The sequence below is a fragment of the Crinia signifera genome, chromosome 3 (genome assembly GCF_055691185.1).
Source record: "Crinia signifera chromosome 3, ASM5569118v1, whole genome shotgun sequence".
NCBI lineage: Eukaryota > Metazoa > Chordata > Amphibia > Anura > Myobatrachidae > Crinia > Crinia signifera.
The window spans coordinates 266,336,997-266,363,929 of record NC_139219.1 but is presented as its reverse complement, the minus strand read 5'-3'; the positions used below and the strand labels follow the sequence as shown (position 1 = coordinate 266,363,929).

Genomic DNA, 26,933 nt, shown 5'->3' with positions numbered 1-26,933 from the left:
AGTACAAAGTATAGACATCCTTTTCTCACCTGTGTAACGGCGCGCTCCTGTTCACCCGTCCGTTCTCCTCCAGCGTGTGAGTCCCAGCGTGTGACGTCACCCGCCGCGCACCTCGATGAGGGCGTTGCTAAGCAACTCACCACGCTACTACTCCGTGCTGTCAGGGCTCACTGGACGGGGAGCATTATGCGTCACTATTCTTAAAGTGCTAGTGCTAATGTGCAAAAAGTTATGTATAAAAACGTAGTTTAAGTGCTGTACATATCAACATGATAAAAAACATTTTAAAGTGCAAGTGCTCTAGTGCAAAGAATCCATACATATATACAGCATTAGACAATAGACAATACATAATTAAAAAGGCATACTTTGTGAATTTCATTTCTGGATATCTTTACTTTATAATTAGAATAGTACTTAATTCAACTTTTAACCATATAATTTTGTACACATTTGTCACTCTATTATCCCAGGGAGGATGTGTCTTGCACATTGCCTAGCCAAATTTAGGATAATAATGTTCTACATGAATATCATAAAAAACAGTGTAAACCTGTATGCTCATTAAGCCCTTTGGGAGCCAACGTCTCAAGTCTATATATCCACTTACACTCTGATTGTAGAAGACGTTTACTGCGATTGCCTCCCCTTATGGAGACAGGTATATGGTCAATGATTTTTGACCGTATACTGGCCACACTGTGTCCTTTTTGGACACAATGTCTCGCGACTGGTTGGTCACTGGTGCCATGTTTAATGGCTGCCCTGATGGCTGCACGGTGATTAGCCATCCTTTCCTTAAACTGTGTCTCTGTCTTGCCCACGTAGTAAAGACCACATGGACAAGACAGAACATAGACCACGAATTTAGTAGAACATGTGACAGAGTATTTTATTGGTAATTTTTTACCTGTGTAAGGATGTGCTATATAATTCCCTGTAAGCATGGCACTACAGGTCGTGCACCCTACACATCTGTAACATCCAGCCGGACGTGTCAGAAAGTGAGTGGGTGCCGTAGCTTTAGTTAATTCCGTTACATCTAATTTCACCAATAGATCTTTTAGGTTACTATCTCTAGTGTATGCGGGCATAATTTTAGTATTTTGCAGGGGCTTAAGATCTTTGTCAGTGGTAATTGTTGGCCAAAATCTTTTGATGTGTTTGGTCATCAAATTACTTGATGTTGAATATCTGTTTACCCACGGTAGTTTGTTTTTGCTGGTATCAGTTGCAATGGGATTTTTTTCAAGTAATTTGGATCTAGGGATAGCCATTACCCTATCTCTAGCTTTAATCAATTCCTTCCTGGGGTACCCCCTCTGGAGGAATCTATCAACCATTTTCTCCAAATCTGCAATTAATTGTGATGGGTCACTAGTTATTCTTTTTAATCTCAACATTTGTGAATATGGCAGGCCTTTACGTAGTGGTATAGGATGGAAACTATCATGTTTTAGAATTGTATTTCGATCAGTGTCTTTTATGTATATTGATGTGGATATGGTCCCCAACTCCTGTTTGATTTTTACATCCAGAAAGTTGATTTCATCTTTACTTATAACATAAGTAAACTTAACTGGACTTGTTGTCATATTATGTTCCATAAATAGTGTTTTTAGTTCTTCTTCAGTTCCTGTCCAGAAAATCAGAAGATCATCTATATATCTGTGGTACATCAGTACCTTGCTGGCATTGGGCCCATGCTGGAAAAGGGCTTTTTCTACCTGGCACATGTAGGCGTTGGCATACGATGGGGCCACATTGGACCCCATCGCACAGCCTGATAGTTGTAAATACATCTTGCCATCAAATAAAAAATAATTTCTGGACAGGACTAAATTCAACAATTTCAGAAATAACTCTATCGGGGGACCCTTGTATCCAATGCTCGAGGTGATCAAAGTCTGCACAGCCGCGATCCCCTCCTCATGGGGGATACACGTGTACAGACTTGTCACGTCGGCACTGCACATGATGACATCACACGGTAAAGTACCTAATTGTTGTAAACAATTAATTAACATATTAGTATCTTTCAAGTAGGATTCAGTTAATTGTATACATGGATTCAACACAGCATCTAAGTAAGTGGAAATGGGTTGGTACAACGATCCCCTGGCGGAAATAATTGGCCTGCCAGGGGGGTTCTGTAAATTCTTATGTATCTTAGGAAGTGTGTAGTAAATCGGTACCAACGGATAATCCACCCTTAGAGCCGAAGCCAATTCATTAGTGATAGAACCATCATTCACGGCAGCAGACAAAATACCATCTATTTCAGTTTTAAATTTTACTGTGGGATCAGCATCCAACAATTGATATAGGGCAACATCCTGCAATTGTCTCATACATTCTTGTACATATACATTGAGATCCTGCACAACCACTGCCCCACCCTTATCTGCATTGCGAATAATAATATCTGTCCGTTTGCGTAAATCTTGTAATGTCCTATGTTCAGATTTGGACAAATTGTGATAGGGTTGTATATTATCATCATCAGTCAATTTTTCTGCCTGTTCCATGACTCTCATAAAAGTCCGAATAGAGGCATTGTTTGACGCTGGATCATAGACAGATTTAGGTTTAATTTTACGCAGTTGATAAGGAATTTTGGTGGTCACAGCAGTCGACACTTGTGTCGATGTCTCTTGTTTGGCAAAGTGTTCCTTAAGTCGTAATGTCCTCCCAAATTTATAGCAATCAACACTCCATTGGAACCCATCATGCTTTGTACTGGGTACATAGGATAAACCTTTTGCTAATATTTCAATTTCTGCTGATGTTAGAGGGCTGCTGGATATGTTGATTACTAGTTCCTTAGATTTTACTTTCCTTTGCGTCCTCCCTTGCCTTTGGTTTTGTTGGCTGCGCCTTGTGCGTTTAGGGGGGGCTTTTTTGCTGCCCTGGTATTGACCCCTAAAGGGGGCGCCTGGGAGGAGGACCTTGGTGTATCTGTCTCACTTGCTGAGGTGCTTGTACCCTCATAGTCAGTAAAGTGTCGTCTGCCTCTGCGTTGGGGGGGTGCAGGTCTGCGGTCATATTGGGGTCTCGCTGTACTAAGCCAGCTATACACATTGTTCTGTTCGTAGTCAAGTTGTACTTTTCTACGCTTCTCACGCTTAAATTTGAGTAACTCTCTACGGTATTGGTCAATCTGTTTGTCTAATTTATCACACCAATCTATGCCTTCATCTTGTATAAGCACAGGTTTGTGTGTGGTCTCAAAGTTTTTCAACTTGGACCTGATGTTACTTAATTCTTTGGTGGATTCATCGATAACCAAAAGAACCAAGTCCATGGCACATTTATTCAATATACTTACCCACTTCTTGCAAAAAGTGGGATTTTGCCGTCCTATCGTTGGAGTATTCTTTACCCGGAAGCCCCGGGGTATCTGTTTCTCCTTGTAATACTCCGATAGTGTAGAAGCATGAAAAGCATAGTCCAGTTCTCGTTTTTTAAGAAAATACCAGTCTTTATATAAGACATCATTGTCCACCGATCCAGTTTGAGCCTGCGAGCTCCCAGCCTTTACAATGGAGTCTGCCTCTGCTTCAGAATAACTGAAGAAATCACCAGTATCGATGTTTGCAAAACTCACTCCCGGTTCGGTGGGCTCCATATCAGGCCTGTTGCATACACACAAAGCGATATAGCCGATGAAATGATCTTTACTCCGTATGCTGGAGGATCCACTGCAGGTATGCTTAATTCACAGGAATTACAGGTGCCTTGGTCAGCTGCTATAGGACTCACCAAGTGGTCGATGCAGCTATACAGCAGGATATGGAACCCGGCACTCCAACTGTGTAACAATGATGCCGCTCCGGTGCCTTCCCAGGGGAGTCAACCCCAAATATACAGTCCAAACGCTTTAGAATAAAGCAGGGCGTCACTCAGAGATCCTTTTCAATAGTGCTTTATTGCAGAAAATGCAAGTGTTACATCCAACAATTGTTTCGAGCCTCCTGGCTCGTCCTCAGGGATAACCCACTAGTGTACAATGAAGGGTATATATACCTAAACGTGACACCTCCTCCAATTAATCAAGTACAAAGTATAGACATCCTTTTCTCACCTGTGTAACGGCGCGCTCCTGTTCACCCGTCCGTTCTCCTCCAGCGTGTGAGTCCCAGCGTGTGACGTCACCCGCCGCGCACCTCGATGAGGGCGTTGCTAAGCAACTCACCACGCTACTACTCCGTGCTGTCAGGGCTCACTGGACGGGGAGCATTATGCGTCACTATTCTTAAAGTGCTAGTGCTAATGTGCAAAAAGTTATGTATAAAAACGTAGTTTAAGTGCTGTACATATCAACATGATAAAAAACATTTTAAAGTGCAAGTGCTCTAGTGCAAAGAATCCATACATATATACAGCATTAGACAATAGACAATACATAATTAAAAAGGCATACTTTGTGAATTTCATTTCTGGATATCTTTACTTTATAATTAGAATAGTACTTAATTCAACTTTTAACCATATAATTTTGTACACATTTGTCACTCTATTATCCCAGGGAGGATGTGTCTTGCACATTGCCTAGCCAAATTTAGGATAATAATGTTCTACATGAATATCATAAAAAACAGTGTAAACCTGTATGCTCATTAAGCCCTTTGGGAGCCAACGTCTCAAGTCTATATATCCACTTACACTCTGATTGTAGAAGACGTTTACTGCGATTGCCTCCCCTTATGGAGACAGGTATATGGTCAATGATTTTTGACCGTATACTGGCCACACTGTGTCCTTTTTGGACACAATGTCTCGCGACTGGTTGGTCACTGGTGCCATGTTTAATGGCTGCCCTGATGGCTGCACGGTGATTAGCCATCCTTTCCTTAAACTGTATATATTATAAATGAAGACTGACTGTAACAGGGCCTACACACTTAGGGTTGTGCTTATGAGTGGTTTAAACGATGCTAGATCGCTCAGCACACAACGCTATCAGCGTCGGTGTTCCCCAGTGAGAACACTGGCCCTGACCGATTTTAATATTCACCGTGCAGGATATTTATCGCTGGGCGATATTGACGCATGGGGCCACACATTGCTATCGCTATGGCCCCTAGACACTCAGCAATGTAAGGCCATTTTTTAAACAATTAAGTTAAATTAGGGGTACTTGCTTATTATCACGGCACCCACTAAGCAATTTGCTTAGTGGGCTATTCTGCGTAGGAAAATCACATCGCATGGGCCATTTTAGTGCCATGCGATTTTCCTATGTAATTTATTCACTGCTCTCTCAGCCCCGGGGCATCGCACCTGCCGCAAAATTGCATGCAATCGCATGCGATTTTATAGGGTGTGCGATGCCATGACATTACCTATAATATAAAATGATTGTATGACCTACAATGATATTTTAGGGCTTCCCCCCCCCACTATCAACGCCACCCCGAAGCGTGGCGAGTGCAGCGGAACGCGTCCGCCGACGTTTTTGATTACCCCACTATCCACATCGGCATGGAAGCGCATCGAGCCACTGAGCCCAAAGCATGGCGAGTGGACGCAGAATACATGTGAAGTAATCCACGTCCCCTTGCGGAACTCGCTACGCTTCGGGCTCGGTGGCTTGCTACGCTCGCCACACTATATAAAATCAACTCCATGCCGACGTGGATAGTGGGAGAATGAAAAGGTTGGAGGACGCGTTCTGCCGCCGCTCGCCACGCTTCGGGGTGTTGTTGACAGTGGGGGGGGGGCTAAAACTTCATTGTATGTCATACAATGATATTATGGTATAGCTAATGTCATGGCATCGCACACCCTATAAAATCGCATGCGATTTTGTGGGACATGTCAATAGGTTGACAACAAGGATGGCGTTTTTTTAAAGTGGCAAACATTTACACTGCAAAGCTAGTTTGATTTTGAAGTGGAAATGATTGCTGCTTTATGTTTTGGTAATATGTAATCACCATCAGTAGACATGTATACTCTCGCCAAACTTGGGAATCCAGGAAATGTTAGTAAATCAAGGTAATGTTAGGAAAGCCTGAAAGAGTTGTCCTTTCACCTGCCTACCTTTTTGTACTTGTTGGCTTAATGCATGTTGACCATATGCGTCAACCTATTGACTGACTACCTAAACACTGTAGAAGCTCTGTTATTTGGATGTTATTGGGATAGTATTTTGCTGAATTTTTTTTTTTTCTTTTTTCGGTCAGCTTGCCTATTTTTTCATCTTGTCCATATAATTCACATTTCAGTTGTCAAATATTTAACAAGATTTAGGAAAGCAAAATAGAAGAAACAATGCTGGGGCACATTTTTTTTTTGAGCAATGGAATTTTACTTTCATGTTTTTAGTTCTTTAACCCTTTGCGTGCCAACATCGAAGATGTTCAAAATATCGGCAAAATGCCAGACTCACAATTGTTCTATGAATTCAAATAAAAAAACCTATGCAAGGTAAACATTACAGGTCATTTTGATGAATAAAAATGTTTGCTTGCCAATTTTCACATTTATTTTGACGAATTCACTTGGCACTCACAGGGTTATGCTCAAGGTGTTATATTTTGTAATGTTAAATCAATACAGCAGATCTCGTTTCTCAAGATCCTTCAGAGAAAATGGTCTTCTATGCAGATTTGTTTTGTTCATAGCACCTGGATTATAAAACTAAAGGTTAAGGTGGCCATACATCTACAGATCGATTGTCAGATTGGGCTGGTTGGAACAAAATCCTGGTAATATCTGAATGACCATTTTTGGCAGTTTTCCAGCATTTCAAAGCAAATGGTCAACTGTTATTTGCTCTCCTCCATTACCAGGGTTTCGTTCCAACCAGCCCAATCTGACAATCGATCTGTAGATGTATGGCCAGCTTAAGGTCTAGCTCTAACCAAATGAAGTTAGCTTATGAAGAACACTTATTTATTTAAAACAGGGTTTTCTAAAACATTTAGTTTCTTGCAATTTATTTTGCAAGCTTTTCAGGATATACCAACTAGCCTATCGGTGCTCAATATTCCGGCCTACCAGCTGTTGTGCAACTACATCCCAGCATGCTCTGCCACAGTGTGCTATTCGGGAATACGGGACCAGCTGAAGGGCACTTGTCAAGTTCCATTTATATGAGGCTTCAGATTGCCAATCACTTCCTAATAGCTACTATGCTCACAATGTAAAATATTTGATAGATCTTTAGCAGTGATGGCTAACCTTGACACTCCAGCTGTTGTTGAACTACACATCCCAGCATGCCCTGCTACAGTTTTACTATTTGGCCATGCTGAATCTGATGCAGAGCATACTGGGATGTGTAGTTCAACAACAGCTGGAGTGTCAAGGTTAGCAGTCACTGATCTATAGTATCCAGCTGACGTGTTATCCTATGTAGAACTGGGTATGAATCAATGGACAGACAGCATATGTCACCAAGCATTAGGTTGACATGGACACAAAAATAGTGCGCCATGCTCCAGTCTCGGTGCCTCGCTACACTCTGCACACTATTTTATTTTCCCACCATGCCCCAGTGGATGGTAGGGCATGAAATAATGCCTGTTTCAAAAAAGAAAGTGAAAAACCCCATATCGACCTAATGACCATGATGACCTAATGACCTAGTGACGATATCCCGTAGAACTGTTGTCATTAGATGAGTTCTATTTTGTTTGGCTATAAATAGTACATAGAACTTACTCTGGTTTCATACAACAGGTCCACCGGGTCAACCAAACTATGGGCCGTATGGAGGAAACCCACCGGTTCAAAACCAGCCAATGGGTCCAGGTGGTCCTCCATCTGCATGGATGCCAGCACCTCCAACCAACCCAAACTGTCCACCAGGATTAGAATATTTGTCTCAGGTAACAAATGTCCTAATAGACCTGATGCCCTTTTAGGTAATTTTTTGTTGTTTTTACTCTACAGGAGGTATCCAAAATGTGTGTTTTTTTTTTTATTACAAACTTTATTTTTATTATAATGAATTGTTGGAGATTCAAATTGAGTTGAGGGAGGGGGTGTTTGCAGAATAGAATGCTAATAAATAAGGATCTCTTCCTAGTATTAACGGCAAAGCTTTGGCTCCACTGTATTGCTCTACTAACTTGATGTACTAAGCCTTGAAAAGTGATTCAATGGAGAGTGATAAACCACCAACCAATCAGCTCCTCCCTATCATTTTTCAAATACACCCTGTGGCAGTTAGGAGCTGATTGGGTAAGCCTGCAAGCAGGGTCCTCCTACCTCTGTCGGTTTGTTTCTACCCAGTTTGTTTAATCACGGTTTTCCAATTGTAAAGTGGAACGGAAACTGTAAATAAAATAATTGGCGGTTTGATCACTCTCCGCTTTATCACTTTTCAAGCTTAGTATATCTGGCCCTTTGTTATTGAAGAATAACTTGATAAACTTCTGTAGATGTTCCTGAAAGTTGTGCTAGCTTTTGGGATGTTTAAATAGGTCTTTTGCGAGAGGACTTTTACAGAGAACTGGTTTTGGGAAACAAATGCTGATTGTACTATCTACATCATGGGACTTCAACCTGTGGCCCTCCAGATGTTGTGAAACTACATGTTCCAACATGCATTGCCACATTTTTTTCCTATAAGAGCATGCCAAAACTGTCAGGGCATGCTGGGACATGTAGTTCCACAACATCTGGGGGGCCACAGGTTGAAGACTTGTGATCTACATGGTTTGGCTTTCTCTGTCCATTTTCTTCCCATTATTATTTCAACCATTTTCTTTTTTCAAGACCCCATCCCTCAGGTGACGTACCCAGAGCTTTTTCATTTACAGATGTGTGCTCTTCCTCGGGAGCAGCCGAAACATCCGCTAATGCTAATTTTTGTTTGTACACTTCAGGTGTGCGCAGTAATAATGGGTACTCGCAGCTTGATCACAGGTTTCTAATTGAATAGCTCTGGGTCTCTTACTTGTTAGAACAAGATATGCTCATTGAATATGACCCTACACTGGAGAATCTAAGAGCAACACCCTGGGCAGATTGTCTGTGGCATTAAGAATGTATTTTTATTTGGTTGAAAAGACTAAAAATAAGCTTGTTTAAATTACAACAACTCAAATTGAAGAAGGTCTTTTTATAAACACTTGATATCTCTAGTTTATCATATCAGTTTAGTAATGCGTACAGTGACATTGTGTTATCTGAATGATGTGCTGCAAGCTTTGCCAGGCACCTGTATCATCCCACATGACTCTTGTGTAGCCCAGGGGCAGGCACCATGCAGCACTCTAACTACTGTGGAACTACACATGGCAGCTTGTCTTAATAGAAAAGCTGCTGCAATCCAGCCTATTAATAAAATGAATTTGCATAAGCCGCATATGACCCATAAAGTCCGTGTGAGAATTTTAAATGTGCCTGCTCAAAATCTGATGTCTTTAATTTTTTTAGTTCAAGAAATTGTGTAGACACTTCTGTCCATTAGCAGATTCCAGGTGTGTACTTGGCATAAGATTTAGTGTAAACATTAGGTGCCCGGTATTTGTGTGCTACGTGCAAAAGTAGGAAGTATTTTCTTCTTTACATAAATAATAATCCCATGTATCCCACACACATTGCTACATGCTTTGTCCAGATGTAGATTATTATTACTAATATAATTATATATATATATATATATATATATATATATATATATATATATATATATATATATATATATATATATATATATATATATATATATATATATATATATATATATATATATATAATTTTTTTTTTTTTTTTTATTACCTTGTGCCCAATTGTGCATAATTATTGTATGCTCTCATTTTTACGGCAGATAGATCAACTTCTTGTTCATCAACAAGTGGAGCTGTTAGAAGGTATGTTACAGTACTTTTTTTTTATTTATTTATTATTATTTTTTTTTGAATTGGTAAGGAAAAAATGCATCCCTAAAGTTAGTTTTGATGTATTTCGGTTTTGCACTAATTTTATATACTTAGATTGTGCCACCAATTTATGCAACGCTGTCGTTGATATCTGGCCCTGCTCCACTGGATCTTGGTCTAAACGCCCCAGCCTACACGCACTAAAACATACTATACATGCTGCCATAGTGGTCAACCTAGACACTGTTGATGCAATTATCCACACCAATTTCGTTCCACACACAAAAAAAAATGGTATGTCAAATTGGATTCTAAAAACAAAAAAAGTTCAATACTGGGCACCGCACCTTTTAAAAAGGACATAAATGAATTGGAACAAGTACAGAGAAGGGCGACTAAGCTAGTAAAAGGTCTTGAATCATTAGTATACATAGATAGGTTAACCAGGCTGAATATGTTTTCACTGGGGAAACAGAGGTTGAGAGGTGATATGATTAGTATGTTCAAATACAGGATTGGGAATCATATGGAACTGGGAGATTTGTTCACTAACAGGACACTAATACTTAGGACATACGGGCATGTACGGAGGCTTGAGGAAAATAAATTATGTACTGAATTAAGAGGATTCTTCACCATTAGGGCAGTAAAATTCTGGAACTCATTGCCGGTGGGGGTGGTAACGGCAACTACTGTCAATAAATTTAAATCAAAACTGGATACATTTTTGGCCACTAAGGGAATCCTATAGAAATGACTTAAGGCCCCCATACATTAGGCCGACTTGTCCTAGGGACAAGTCGGACCCAATTTACCTGCGAGCCGCCCGGCAGCTCCCCGGGAGGCTCACATACAATTTGGCACTTGATGTGCCATTTTTTACATGGGATAAATCGCATGCGATTTATCCCATGTTAAAAAAAAAAACGGGGAGCTGCAGGGCGGTGAGGAGTAGTGGGGGCGGGCAGCGGCAGTAGTGGGGGCGGGCAGCGGCGGTGGTGGTGGGGGCGGGCGGCGGGTGCGGTGAGGAGTGGTGGGGGCGGCCAGCGGTGGTGGTGGGGGCGGCCAGCGGTGGTGGTGGGGGCGGCCAGCGGTGGTGGTGGGGGCGGCCAGCGGTGGTGGTGGGGGCGGGCGGCGGGTGCGGTGAGCGCTGCTGACCTGGCCGGGCAGTGTACTTACACATAGCAGGGACGGGCAGCGCAGTGGCGGCTATTATATTTTGAAAATACTTGTCAAATGACCGGCCGCTCTCTGATTGGCCGGAGAGCTCTCAGCCAATCAGAGAGCGGCCGGTCATTTGACAAGTATTTTAAAAATATAATAGCCGCCACTGCGCTGCCCGTCCCCGCTGCTGCTATGTGTAAGTACACTGCCCGGCCAGGTCAGCAGCGCTCACCGCACCCGCCGCCCGCCCCCACCACCGCTGGCCGCCGCTGCCCGGCCAGGTCAGTCAGCCGGTGCTCAGGGACCCGCTGCCCGCCCGGTGTCTGCATGCATATGCCTGTCAGGTGGCAGGCATATGCATACAGGGAGGTCGGACGTGATCGTATGTACAGACGTCCGACCTCCCTGATCCGGTCCGATGCGCACGGGACCGCGCATCGGATCGGATCAGATATCACACACATACGATTTTGGGCCGATTTCATCCGATTATCGGCACCAAGTGCCGAAATCGGATGAAATCGGACCAAAATCGCATAGTGTATGGGGGCCTTTACTCAAGTCAGTAGTTACAAGTCAGATAGGTTGAACTCGATGGACTTAAGGCCCCCATACACTAGTAAGATTTATCTGACCTGTAAATTGCATCTGATTTCCCTTGAACTTCCCCACCAGCTTCCCAGGAGGCCTACAAACAATTTTACACTTGATGTGCCGTTTTATACATCCAATTTGCGTCAGATAAATCACATGTGATTTATCTGACGCAGTGTCATGTGATTTACAACGCCACACGGCCTAGCGGCCCTGAGCCATCAGCAGAGTCCCTGATCCTAGGCTGTCCCTATGAGCCCACATCCCCTGTTTTTTAACACAGGATTTTCTGGTAATCTGTCAAAAATACATTGTGCTGGTAATCACATATATACTACAATACACAGGGAATCAGTAAGCGAATGAGGGTGTCAGGGATAGCGGGTGGGATGCTCTAACATCCGCCGCACCTCTCCGCTGGCCACCGCATTCTTACTAATCGCATATGTACTAACAGTTAGTAATGCAAAGGACAGCTCTTGCAATAAGAACTGTCCTTTGCTATGCAGCACTGTCCCTGAACTTCCAGGTCTGAGACCCGGGAGTCACTCATGCGCATGCTGAGAGGGATCTGTGAAGGACCCATCACACAGCACAGAGAGATAGAGGAGAAAGAGAGAGCAGGGCAATAGAGATAAGTTCCATATAGATGGAACGATTTTGTAGATGTGCGATTTTTACTTAATATTGCTCAGCGACCAAATCGCAGCAACAAACGAGACACGCTGAATTTGAAAGCCACGTGTCGCACAGTTGGTCACTGGAGCACACTCTTAGTGACCGTTGCCCTGAGCAACCGTATCTTCTGCAATATGGGCTTAAATCACCCCATGTGTACGGGGATAAAGAGAGGATAGGGATGGGGAAGAGAGGGAGGGTAAAGATAGAGAGCGGAGATAGGATGGGGAGGGGGGAGGACAGTGGAGCAGGGAGATGAGGTGGAAGAAAGGAGTGGTGGGATAGGGGATGAAGGGAAAGGGGGAGGGACGGGAAGAATGGAGAGGGGGGAGAAGGGAGAGAGAGAGAGAGTAGGGGTTTGAAAGGGTTGTGACAGGCAGACAGGGACTGTGTGTGTGTGTGTCCTCCTAATACAAATGAATTACCTGTATACATCTGACAGTGGCGGCTGGGTCATTTGCTCTCTCTCCTCCCGGCGCTGGGTGCCTTGTTAGATCCTCCGCACCCCGAGTTCCCCGCCCACGAGTGCCGGGTGCCTTGTTTCTTCCTCCCACCGGGTTCCCCGCCTATGGGCACCGCCGGGTGACTCGTTTCCTCCTCCGCGCCGTGTCTCCAATTGGCCATCTCGGGTCCCCCTGGAGCAGGCTCCGGGACTACCTCTGCTTCTCCCTTTTGGCAGCATCTCACAACTTCTGGCCTGCACACTACCCCTGCAGACTCATAGCCTGAAAGGGAGCACGGGACAGTGATCTAGGGTGCAGGGGACTGCCTGCTGGGACCTTGGGCCCCCCAGCTGCATCCCCTGCACCCTGGGGTATCTTTTTTTTTTTTCTCTGCAGTCTTTGCCTTTTTATCCTATTTTGTCGACCTACATATCCCTGGTAGATTGTGAGCTATATGAGCAAGGCATTCTTCCTGGGATTACGTGAAGGTCAGAATACCGGATTGACCAATTACCTGCAACATACTTGCTTACATTCTTGTGCCTCTTTCTGGGAGAGGCCCTGAGAGGAGACTCTGATGTGCTGTTCAGGGGGAAGGGCACTTATGTCATCAAAGCCGGCCCCCATTTTAGCCAAATGCCGATATATTTGTGGGACTACAGAGAGGGAACGGGGCTAAAATTTTCTGAAAATTAGTGTTTTGCGTCATTTTAGCCCCGTCACCTCCCTGAGGTACTGCGATCGCCTGGAATTTGTTTCTGCTTGCTAAGGTTGGATGCAGGGGTCTGGGGAGACTTTCCCACCCTTCTGAGACCGGGAAGGTAGGTATGACCTGCAGAAACTTTGGCTGCTGTGGAGCTCTCTGTGTGCATCTCTCTGCACCATTTTCTGTGTCAGCTGTCATATAAAAGGCTCTGGTCACAACCATATCCGCAGTGGCAAAAGTCGCTGTAGTCCGTCCACTGTTCTGAAGTACAGACCATTCCAGCTGTGCTGCTTCCATTCTCTCTGTACCATTTACTGTGTGTCATACATGGGACAGGCACAGAGAGTTCCACAGTGGCACAGGTCACTGCAGGGAGGCGTTACGGTTGTCACCCAATCCCATTCTCCCCTTTGTCAACTCTATAATTACACTAACTCTGGGGTATCTTACTGTATTTGAATAAAAAGAAGTGCTCCGTCACCTCCGGGCTGAGTTCCAGCAGCGTGCGGTGTCTGCGCGGCTCTCTGTGGACTCCCGTGTGTTAAATTCTTCTAACACTGCAGTCTACAGAGACCCGCGCAGGCAATCAGGTGCCGTACACTGCCGGAGCTCAGCCCAGAGGTGACGGAGCACTTCTTCTTTTACCGCGGCTCAGTGCTGTCACTACATTTGTGACAGCCTGACAGGACACAGCAGCGGCTTCTCTCCGGCAGCCGTTTCCGGTCACACAAGTACTGCCGGGGGGTGGGAGGAGGGTGCAAACATATAGATGTATCGGATCTGATACATCATGGGGTGCAAAAGCACCCGCGATATGCCCATGATGGGTTTAGATTCCGATACATCTTATGTTCTGCAGGTCCGACGCCCTGATTGGATCTGATGTGCACGGGACCGCGCACCAGATCAGATCTGATGTCAAACACATGCAATTTTCGGCCGATTTCACCCGATTTATCGGCCAAAAGGGCAGAAATTGGGTGAAATCGCCCGAAAATCGCATAGTGTATGGGGGCCTTAACTTCTTTTTTTCAGCCTTAATTACTATGTAACAGTGTCTAGGTTGACCACTATTGGTCGACAAAAAATCATGTCAACCTTTTCCCATGTCGACATATTACCTGTGTGTGTCTATGACAACAAGGGCATCATGTAAGTATACTGCGTCCTCGCAAGGCGCACTGCGCTCGGCACACTAGTTTATTCTCCCTCTATGCCCACTGGGATGGAGAAGTAAGAACAAGTCAGTTTAAAAAACATATGTCATGAAAAACTCATGTCAACCTTTTGTCAATATCAACCTAAAGCATGTCAGTCTTTTTAGTGTCAACCAATTGTGGTCAACTTATTAAGTGACGACATAGACACTGTCAACCTAATGAGGAAACTCCCATAAATCCCATACTAACTGCACCGATATTGCCCTGTTTGAGAATTGAATTTATGACTTCAGTATCGTGAAGTAATAATGCTATCAACTGTGCTGTGTAAACAAGCCCTAAAAAGCAATGGTTGAACAGTACTTCCCCAATGCAGGAGGACTTTGGCAGTACATTATAGCTAGGTCTCTCCTGCCAGATGTAGTACCAAGTGTAGGAGTCTATCTACTAGATCTCCATCCACTGTAACCCTGTCCAAGATTTTGTCCCAACCAACCAGCTCCTGTAATTATCGAACACAGCCTGTAACATGACAGGGACTTTATCTCTTCAACACTTCGCAAATAGAATAGGTAGTGCTTGCTCTACCAAAGTAACAATCCTGTTTGATACGAAGCATAGGAAACTCCTGTTATATATCACCCTGCCTAGGCTCTGGTTTCTTTCACCAGGCACAAATAAACACTATCTAGGAACGCCCTTACTCTGTGGAACACTGATTTGGCCACAAGGATGAATACCTACAGTATGTGCTCTGTTATTCCAGCTGGCCTTTCAGGGAGGGAGCACATTCCTTTCATCGGAGGCTCCTGTACTGCTTTACTTTGTGTTTTTGTGCCCTTTAAATATGCACAATGAATGTGTGATTTCCATGCGCCCTATCCATGTCCCATCAAATTAGCCAGAGTTTGGGAAACTCTGCTCTAGAGGATCCAAAACTCTGGCTATGTAGTCATGTTTTAAGTAGATTGATGCTTGAGCACAGGTGACTTGGTATCTCAGTCAATTTAGTTGAATCGGCCGTGCTCAAGTTGTGTATCCTTGAAAACATGGACTGTACTGGCAGAGGGGGAGGTTTCCACTCTAGATGCTTAGCATTCCTAGAATACAGCTCCAGCTATAGATGTCTAAAAGTGGACAGAAAAGGAATTATATTGCGGAGTGTCCCGTTTCTAGGGATGTGCAGAGTAAGCTGGGTACACAAGGGATAAATGCTCTGAGCAGTTATCAGACCAGTAAGAACCAGTATACACAGATTAATCTTTTGATCTCCTTTACTGGATTGAGAGGTCGGGAACACTGCAGCATATGCAGCACATGCTGTGTCCTCCCCTTCTGAGCACTGCAGGAACAGTTTACATTCTCTCAATGCTGCATGCACACTATCAAACTATGATGCCAATAAAAAATCAGACAATCAGCCACTCCCATTATCAGCTGCAATCTGCTTAATTAGCTTTCTTTAATGCTTTATTTAATGAAGTAAGATTTTTTTTTTTATATTGTATAATTTTTTTATATATATATACCCAAATTGAGCCAATCAAATCTTGCAATGATTATTATTCACCATATGTTCTAAGAATAAATAAAATCAATTTTAATGGTATTGCTGTCACCTAGGCATCATTTATGTATTTTCTATTCTGACTTCTCTGACTTCAATTATACATTGTCCAGAGTGCTTTGATACATATATTTTAGAAACCACTCCCTACTTGTATCCTTTTAATTGCAACACTACACAAGCACTGTACCCATACTGACACGGTTGCAAACATTATGTGCAACAGAATTAGACAGATTCAATTACACCTAGTAAAAAGGCTAACAACATTAATACACCCATCTGCTCACTCATAAGACGTCCAGCGCATAAGCCCCCAAAAACAATTCAAAAGTTGAACAGCCCTGTAATTTAGCAGCACAGTCTAAAACATAGGTATATACTCGGTGCGCAGGTAACAAACAAATTTTCCCCTATGATGCCAATAAGCTAATTATTATCTGTTCAACACGATAATTGAATAATATGTAGGATACCCAGCTTAGGACTACTCTGTAGCAGATACAGGGCTAGATTCTCTATGCTTCAAAAGTAATAAATTGGAGATGGATAAACAGCCAGCCAATCAGCTCCTACCTGCTATGTCAGACTGTGTTTGAAAAATGTCAGACAGGAGCTGATTGGCTGGCTGTTTATCACTCTCCATTTTATAACTTTTGAAGCTTAGAGAATCTGGCCCACTGAGTGGTGATTGGTTTAGAAACTCGATTCCAGTGGTTCCCAACCCTGGTCCTCAAGTACCCCCAACAGTGCATGTTTTCCAGGTCTCCACATAGAATCACAAGTGACATAATTAGCTCCACCTGTGGATCTTTTAAAATGGGTCTGAATGACTGCACCTGCTGGGTGACCTGGAAAACCTGCACTATTGTGAGTACTTGAGGACCAGGATTGGGAACCACTGCTCTATTCTATAAACATATCGTATTCATATAATTATTTCACGGATACGCCTATAATTGAGTTTAACAATAAAATGTTATGTCATGTTGAGCTTGTTTGTATATAATGTATGTATTTTACTTTTTAAGTTTTGACTGGCTTCGAAACCAACAACAAATATGAAATAAAGAACAGCATGGGCCAAAGGGTTTACTTTGCTGCCGAGGAAAATGATTGCTGTACTCGAAATTTCTGTGGGTCTGCTCGATCCTTTTCAATTACAATTATTGATAACACTGGCCGAGAAATAATCAGGCTGCTCCGACCCTACAGATGTTCCTCGTGTTGTTGCCCTTGCTGCCTACAGAAGGTAAGTGTTCTTGTTTTTGGATATCTTCCAGAACAGGTTTTTTTTTTTTTTGTGTTTAAATTTATCGCATGTAGAAAGTGCCCCAGGGGAACTGGCGGGAAAATGTAATGGCCAAATAAATGGGCAGCTGCTGATTGGCTAAGAGCTTCAGCCAATCAGAGGCTGCCCATTCATTTGAATGAGCGTTTTGAAATCATCTGCTCGTTGCCACCGCAGCTGGTTCTCCGAAGAATGCAAAGCACGGGGGGCACCTTTTTACTGCCCGACGCCTTCCCACTATAAACCTGATTGGTTGCAATACATCAAGGTTTCTAAAAAGCACCAGCAATGTATGGTTGATGGGTCAGTTTCTGACTCCTCTTATGTTCTGCAGTTCCGACCTCCAACTCTGATCCAATGTGCACAGGACCGCGCAATCCCATCCGACCTAAAAATCCTGCGATTTGGGCAGTTTCATTTCTTGGCCTGATCCATTGGAATCGGAAGAAAATAAGCCTTGTTGCACTGTAAATAAATGTTAATAAACTTCAATGGAAATGTCATAGCGAACCTAGGGGTCTATTAACTAAGCTTTGGAGATAGATAAAGTGGACAGAAATAAAGTACCAGCTCATCCGCTCCTAAATGCGGTGTTACAGGCTGTGTTTTAAAAATCTCTCCACTTTCTCTCACAAGGGTTATAACATAGACCCCTTATATTTGAAGTAAAGGAATGAATGCTTGGCATAGGCACAGAATTTCATCTAGTTTTTTATTTTTTTTTATTTTATTTTGAAACTGCCTCACACCTACATTTTAGCAGCAGTCTTCTTTAATTATTATTTATTTTATTACATAAAGTATACTGTAGAAAATATACTAATCTGAGAAAATGGACTGCTATAGTATGGACTGTACTCCAGCCTTGTATTATAGCCTCAGGTTTATTTGCCTTTTCAAGAACAATATTTTTGTGTAATAATTTGTGGTGTGCTTTGTACGCAGCTTGAAGTGCAGGCTCCTCCTGGGACAACAATCGGCTACGTAGTGCAGAACTGGCACCCATGTCTGCCTAAATTTACTATTCAGAATGAGCAAGAGGAAAACGTGCTGAAGATCCAGGGGCCCTGTATACCATGTAGCTGCTGCTCAGATGTGAACTTTGAGGTGTGTAAAAACTTTTCTCAGTTGGTGAAGGGTGTTAAAGAACTGCCAAAACTAAACCTGCTAAAACAGATAATAATTACAGACCACAGCCTTGCAACCTTTCACAGAGTTGTTGGAGCATAACGTGTATTAACACAATACCTCAACTTTAGTAAGGCGGATATCTGTTATTTAACATATCTGTGGCTAAACTTCCACATTGGATGAGAATTAATATTATGCAGGACTTTGGAGCTAATAGTGGTGTGTGTGTGTGTGTGTGTGTGTGTGTGTATGTGTGTGTGTGTGTGTGTGTGTGTGTATATATATATATTTATATTTATTTATTTATTTATTTTTTCATATCGTTACCCTTCTCTCATGTACCCATGAACAATTGTTAGCTCTAGGGCTGCTCTTGTGTGGTGGCAGCATGGAGGGCACAGTGGTTAGCATGGCTGCCTCTGGTTTCATTTTCACCAGTGACATAACTGCATGTGTCCGCCTAGTCTGTTTTCCCTATGTTCTCATGGACATTCTTCTGGTTCCTCCTGCAATCTAAAAACCGTGTCTGAGTATGTGTTATGGAATATAGGGGTAGAAGAGAAGCCAGAGGAGATGTGGCACATGGTAACCAATCAGCACTGAAGTAGCATCTAGCATTTGCATAACCTAAAATTATACTAAGCAGCTGATTGGTTGCCATGGGCCACTCCTTCCTTATCACTGTCTCGTACATCTACCCCATAGATTGTTACTGCAGCTCAACTGGTGCAGAGACAGATGTGTTTGTGTTTTGCCAAAATATTCTCTGTAAAGCGCTGCAGAATGTGTTTTCTATCTACAATAAATAATGGTTAAAAAAATAATGTTATGGCAACAGAAGAATCACATTATGGGAGTTTACGATCTATCCTGTACATTTTAAACTTTTTTTTTTTTTTTTTTTTTTACTTTTTTTTTTTTACTTTTTTCCTCTATGTAGCTGAAATCCCTGGATGAGACTTCTGTTATTGGGAGGATTTCCAAGCAATGGACTGGACTTATAAAGGAAAGTTTTACAGATGCCGATAACTTTGGCGTACAGTTTCCCATGGACCTTGATGTGAAAATCAAAGCTGTCATTCTTGGTGCCTGCTTTCTCATTGTAAGTTTTCATAAGCTTTCTTGATCTGTTCGTTTAACAAGGAAACATTCTGTACAGTACAGTACAGTGTGTGTGTGTGTGTGTGTGTGTGTGTGTGTGTATATATATGTATGTATATATATATATGTATGTATGTATGTATATATATATATATATATATATATATATATATATATATATATATATATATATATATATATATATATATATATATATATATATTACAATTCAAAAATGTAGTGTCATCTGTTTAGCACATTGTATCTTTTTGTGGTATCAAAATCATTGCATGTGTGAAGACAGCAAGGTGAGATGTAGAGATTTCATCAGTGTTACTGACAGTGGGAGGCCAGACAAGCTGCAGCGTTTGCTGTCAGAATATTTGGTGATCTCCCAAAAATTAGAAGGGTATGGGCATTTTTTGTATGGGCATTTTATGTATCTTAATGTATTGAATGCAAGGTGATTTTACGGATTCACTTGATCATTCCAAAATTTCTTACTGTATAAATGGCAAAATATTAGGCCATAACTTGCTTTGAAAAAATGGGATACTACATTGATTTTAATGTGAGAAGGCTTAGAGCTTTGAATCTCGCTTGTCCACCATACGTTGGGAGCTCACATAGTAAACAATATTGCGTGTACACACTGGAGGAGATAGAAAAAGATTATTGCACAGAGGGGGCCATCTGAGCGATTATTTTTTATGATTTTCATCTAATGGGCTTAAGTGTTTTGCACACTCAGAGGGTGCGAGTTCCCGTTCGGGTGCCGTTTTTTAACGCTGAAAAACTGCACAGGATTAACCCTAACTCGCACCCTTCGCAGGGTTGAATTAGGTGAAAATTGCTCGCACCTCTATAGTTATGCGAGAAGTTTTCAGCGAATTCTGCCCGCCATAAAGTGCGCCTGGTGTTGTGACAATTCGCAAACACCGGGCGCATCTGCACCCTTCGGGTGTAATAGGATCGACCCCTAATTGTGAAAGTAGAATTTATTCAGCAATAAAAAAAATCTGCTAATGTTTTAACAATTATTTTTTTTGTATCAAACAGGATTTCATGTTTTTCGAAGACCATGGAAATAATAAAAATTAGAATCCTGAAGATGGATGTTGAAGCACGCCAGCAGATTGCAGGAACCAGTTCCGTTTTTTATTTTATTTTTTATATTTTAAAAATATCAGAGTTTAAAATAAAAAATTAGTTATACATTGTAGTAGATCTTCTGTATAATTACATAAAAGTTTCTCTAGTCTGCCATGTACAGATACTCTAGTATGAATGAATGGTTTTCCTTTTAGGTTTATAATCTTATATTTCTAGAACACCAGTTTGTTTGTAGCACATTCTGTACTCCCTGCTGCATGGCCCTAATCTTCCTCCCATTGCTGTACTACTACTGTCATTGGATGTTGGCCGTCACAGGGAATTCTATGGCCAATGACTTGAGTCTCGTTCTAATATGAGAGTCAAGTGGAAAGGGAAAGTTAGTAACCATGCACTGCAAAGGGTGCAAATACTTTTAATTCATGCAGTCAGGGTGCAGATGTATTCACACTCCTTTTCTTGCTTTACACTCCACTTAAAATCAGGTCCTTAAGGCCTGCAACTTTTACGCAAATGGTATATCCTCTAAAGCAAATGTAAGCTGCCATAAGTATCTATATGATTCTTTCTGTTTGCATGATGAATATTTAATAGCTAATCACATTTAAGTCAAAACTACCTCCTTTTAAAACAGCCAAGATTAATGAATGTACAACTTAAGATAAAGGCATTTAAAAACACCGGTGGCCTCATTTTCTGAGAGAATTGTGCCAAACTCATGCAATGTCCAAAGACCATACGTTTACTGCCCAATGTTTTACATATGTATTCTTGACCGCAGACTGCCTTGCAGTAGGTAGCCTTCTCCGAGGCTATCCTCGTAAAAATCTGGTATGTGAAGGAAAAAAAAAAAACATTTATGGACCAGTCTGCGAGGAGGATGGGGTTTATTTACAAAGCCGGCTTATAAAACCCGGTGCTTCTGGTGGTGCTTACGCACAAGATTTAAAATAGCAAAGCTTTTTACAAGCAGTGCCTTGCTAGTAAAATCATTGACCTTTTTGAAATATCCGGCAGAAACGCGATCGTCAACTCTGGATTATACAAACTGATGCTTTTGTAAATAAACCCCCTATGTATTCTCTACCGATTTGTTGCAGAAAAAGATAGCGATTGCTTGCCAGTTAGACAAATCTAAAAACCCAGGTGATCTATAAATGTAAGTTGGCAGCTATATTTTCTGGTCTCTCCTTAGCGTTCTAAATGGAATCTACTGTGACCTAGAGTGAATGCTGTTTTTTTTTTTTTTTTTTTCTTTTCTTCCTTACCCCCACTCCTGTTTATAGTGATTAATGTCATAGCCTTGCCTACTGCCATGTCGTTTCAGTTAAAATGATGCAATATGTAGTAGAATTTGACTTGGTGTTGATGCTAAGGACTATGTAAGGGCATTTTCTAAATGGTGCATTTCAAAAGTGTTTTATTTTTAATACCAGTAAAAAAAGCCTGCATATGAGTGCGTGAGGATAGAACAGTCAAATCATTCACCAATATCAAAAACATTCTGTCTGCCTTATGGTATCGTCGTTTTTGTTTTATATCATATTGTTTATAGCCTAAATATACTGCTCCATCGGCTACTGTATAATCCAATGTTTTAAATACATTGGTTTTGAATGTTGTTTTTCTATTTTCAAAATTTGTATCAAGTTTTTAAATCCTGTAATATACACATTGCGTACTAGCAATTATACATATCATAACCAACAAATGATTGTGTACCTGCAAAATATATATGGTCAATGTAACATGTAAAAACCAGTGCTTGTGGCTTACTATCGTAACAAATAGCAGCAATTTCATTCCTAGACATATAACGGAACCTAAGGATAACCTATAAACAATTTTTTTTAATTTTTTTTATAAAATTCTCAATAAGAAACTTTCGGCCTCGGGTGCCATGAAAAATGTTCTGATTTATCTAGGGCACCCCGATTCAAAAGAGTTTGGGAACTACTGGTTTAGCTTGTATAATTGCATTTACATTTGTTTGTATGTATATACTTCTATATTTCACCAGAAGGAAGGATACTCTAGTACCAGCACTGTGGTAAAACAATTTCAAGTGTGATGATCCAGCATTTCAATACTTTCTCATCAGCGTATAAAACCAGCTTACTTTTTAACATTCCAACATTTAATAGCACACGTACATTGGACAAACTCCGCTCATGTGACATACCTCTGGGTACGGATTCAGTATAAAATCCCAGCGGTCGGGATCCCGGCGTTCGAAATCCCGACAAGGGGGGTACGTGGATCGCCCCCCCCCTTGCGGGCTCGCTGCACTCACCACGCAGCGGGCCCGGTGCCTCGCTACGCTCGGCACGCTAATTTATTCTCCCTCCAGGGATGTCGTGGACACCCACGGAGGGAGAAAGTGTCAGGATTTTGGCGGTCGGGATTCTGAACGCCGGGATCCCGACCGCCGGGATTTTAACTGCATCCCCTGGGTACCATAGCTGGGATGACCATAGATATCAACTTGCCATGTACAGCTCATGACATGCTGTCTGCAGTGACCTCAATCAGATGGACAGATTAAAACGTCTGTGTCCTAATGACACAAGACGCAGTACACCAGGCATGTCCAAACTGTGGCCCTCCAGCTGTTATAAAACTACTCATCCCAGCATGCTTTGCCATACTTTTAGCATTCCCTAATGGCAAAGCTGTGGCAAGGCATGATGGGACTTGTAGTTTCACAACAGCTGGAAGGCCATATTTTATACATGCATGCAATACACATACAGCACTCAAAATTAAGCCCCACACACACACACACACACACACACACACACACACACACACACACACACACACACACAATGGGTCTCAGGAGCATGATCAATCATGTAGTAATGTAAGGGGGTCTAAATGTGGCCTGAATCTCTAAAGTGACCTGTCATCTGCTGATCAGTCTGCCTGCTTTTGTGGGCCATCCTAGTCCCCTGCAGTACCCAGAGGTACTTCACTCCAGTTTCACTTGGGTAGACTAATGTGGGATACTTAATATGTGTATGTGTAAGCTGTTCTGAACCCTGATACAATGGATGTAATGCTTTGAATTATTGATTCAGTGCACTTGGAATTGATTTTGTGTCATGGTCCCTGAGTGCTATTACTTATGTGTTGTAGTAATGTGATTTTCTGACATGTTGTTGGATTTGTAGTCTCTTGCTCTGTGTGTATATGTGTACACACCTTCAGAGTTCTTAATGTGCACAATTCTTGTCTCTTTTGCAAATCCCTACATAGATAATTTTCCTCCTTTGTATCGTCTGTGTTGTAAATAGTACAGAAATACACCATTCTATATTCTTTTACATATGTTATCTGTTTCAAAGATCCTTAAAATCCTTTTATATGCCCCTTCCAGAATGTTTGTTTGATTTTACAAAGATGTTGCAAATCAAACATTTGGTTGCAGGCCGCAACCTACTGACCATGCCTGGCCGCTATCCATGTAAGCACGGTCTTACTAAATCACTTTTAAGCCTTAACACTTTGATCACAAAGTGCCTAACTGCAGAACATTGCATCAGCACTGAATTCATCAGCTTATTGACCAATTATATAATTTTCTACTTTTGTCACTGCTTATATAATTTTCTACTTTTGTCACTGCTTATAGTCTAACAGGTACAACATTCTCATACATGTATATGCAAGTTACTATATTGTACAAATATCTAAATAAATGTATATGCCTATTCATTCTGTTTTGGGTATTTTCTCTCTTAAGGTCCTTTTTAGAGAAGTAGTTGCAACAAATTCAAAGATTGTTATATAATGAGCAAATATGAAAGCGGTTTTGTGCCTTCTAGAAGATCTTGCAGCATTTAGCCCTTCAACAGATTATTGTTTTACAGTTGACACTTAACAGATTGTTTCAGACCTTATTTTTATTGAGAGCCAGTAGGTTGATTAACCCCTTGAGTGGTGGGTTTTGCTGGGGCAGGACAAACCTACCAGGGCAGTTTTATCCTGCCCCAGCAAAACCCACCACAGGAATTTGTAAGCACCCCTCCCTCGCCTCTGCAACGGCATTAGTTCGCCAGAGTTGCCGCTGCTGCCTTAGCCGGCCGCCTGTCGCATTGAGCAGTGACGTAGGCGGCAGGCTGGGGGATGATCGCGGCGGCTCGGGAGGACTCGGGTGTCTGAGCGCTCCCGAGTCTGCCGCGGAAGTCACTGTAAAATGCGTGACTGGCGGCTGGCTGGCGAGCGGGTCAAGGGGAGCTCCGGCGTACCGATCGCCGGAGCAAAGGTGATGGGGAGGGGGGGGACAAGGTTTGTGGCAGGGGGTGGGCACTAGAGGTGCTGCGCCATTGGTGCACACCTGGACACCACTGGCACGTACCTATTGTATATTTGTGGTATGCCCAGAGATTTTCCTGGACCGCGCGCTGAGGCAGTGCAGCTGAGCCCGGAAAATCTCTGGGCATACTACTCAAGAGGTTAATACCACTTTCAGACAGCAAATGCAAAGTCGCACCGGGACTTTGAAACGGTTCAGTCCCAGTGTGACCCTGCATTTTGTTTTGTTCACATCGCTTTTCCGGTTTGCTGACATCATGCGGGGGTGGAGTATCATTGGGGAAGTGTGTGTGTAGGGGGGGGGGGCAGCGCTTAAAGCTGGCGCTGCTCCAAGCACGGCCTCGTATGTGTGAACAGACACGGCCTCGTATGTGTGAACCCGGTCACACTGCAAAGCAACGAACCAATAAGAACCCTTCTTTTTTACCGTTTGTATTGCCATGTTGCTATTGGTGTGCGGGACCCAGTAACCCCTTTCACATCGCACCAATTACCAGGTCAAACCGTCATGAACCTGGTCATTAGGTGCGACATGAAAGGGATATAAGTATATATAAACCATGTACACTGTAGGTTAGGCAGATGTAACCTGTGCAGGGATAGTTATATTTGGGTGGGGTGTGTTTTTAAACTGGTCTAAATTGCAGTGTAAGAATAAAGCAGACAATATTGACCCTGTGCAGAAACAAATGTAACATTTGCGCCACCTGTAACTAACATGGTTTTGCCCACTGCCATCGGTTCTTAATTAGGCCTTAAGACCCGTGGGGTGTGATTAGTCACAATGCATATGTATGCGGCAGGTGAAAATGTAGGATGAAAATGGACACATTTTTACATACATTCTAACTATAGTATTCCCGCTTGTTTTCTAGTGCTAGATAACCCGCACAGCTCCATGTTTATGCTGCACACCGTGAAGGCGCCTGCCTCTACTGCATGTGTTAGGGAGTTACTTCAAAAGCCCCCAGCATGTCGGAACTGGTATGGTTGTAAGGGGGTGATTTATTTTGAGTAAACTTTGAATGCTAATGTATATAAACCTTTAGAGTAGGGGCTTAAGGAGAGTGTTGTGGCCAGTGCTGTCATACAGGGCCGTGCACCCTGGGACCAGAACATTTGCTGTCTCTCTAGTAGGGTTCCAAACAGCCGGTTTCAGTGCTCCAGTGTGTTCTTGGCGCACTCAGAGCGGTGTAGAAGTGAAGTGGCGCATTAGCCTTTCCACCCTAATGGGTGGTGGCTGCATAGGTTGGGCTGGCACACAGTTATGGGCCTGAGGATATTAGCAATATATTTATTACTAACTTAAAGTAGTAACAGCAGTTCAGTGCATGAAGTGGAGGCAGTGGTGCAACACTTTTATAGTAATAAGATAATTCATTACTATACAATGTATTTTTTTCCATCCAGGTTCCTCAGGCTCTTCCACCTCTGGTACGACTTGACTGTAGCCACCACTTTCACCCAAGTGCACATTGTCCCCATGTATCCTTTCCCTCCCTAACATTAGGCATGCATGAGGGATAATTGGGAATGCAGTAGTCTTAAAGTGAGATTGGGCAGTAAAATGAATGTGACATACAGTACTTATTGACCTACAGTAGCTGTTCTGACTCTGTGGGTAACGTTAAATAGCTGTAGACACACAAATTCTTAACCACAATCTGGAGACAGATAACATTGCTCCATTACAGAATTATGCACTAGAGATTATACAATTTTTATTTTTGCAGTTAATTAGTGAACTGTATGTATGCAATGTGCATAGTGCAGCAGGCAGTATCTAGAGGCAGGTGAGAGATGTCCTATACCACTTTTCCAACAAAATT

At 42.4% G+C, this 26,933-nt stretch overlaps 1 protein-coding gene across 1 annotated transcript in view; it reads left to right on the top strand.

Annotated features, from left to right (window-relative positions):
* The window catches only part of LOC146064480 (phospholipid scramblase 2-like), a 51,317-nt gene extending 26,813 nt beyond the window's left edge, over positions 1 to 24,504 (top strand). The window contains exons 4-9 of the mRNA XM_083178006.1: positions 7,690 to 7,838; positions 9,788 to 9,830; positions 17,183 to 17,403; positions 18,388 to 18,549; positions 19,514 to 19,675; positions 20,734 to 24,504. Coding sequence (XP_083034132.1) covers positions 7,690 to 7,838; positions 9,788 to 9,830; positions 17,183 to 17,403; positions 18,388 to 18,549; positions 19,514 to 19,675; positions 20,734 to 20,775 — 779 coding nt within the window. The 3' untranslated portion in view covers positions 20,776 to 24,504. The remainder of the gene's footprint in view (positions 1 to 7,689; positions 7,839 to 9,787; positions 9,831 to 17,182; positions 17,404 to 18,387; positions 18,550 to 19,513; positions 19,676 to 20,733) is intronic.
* Positions 24,505 to 26,933: the final 2,429 nt, after the last annotated feature.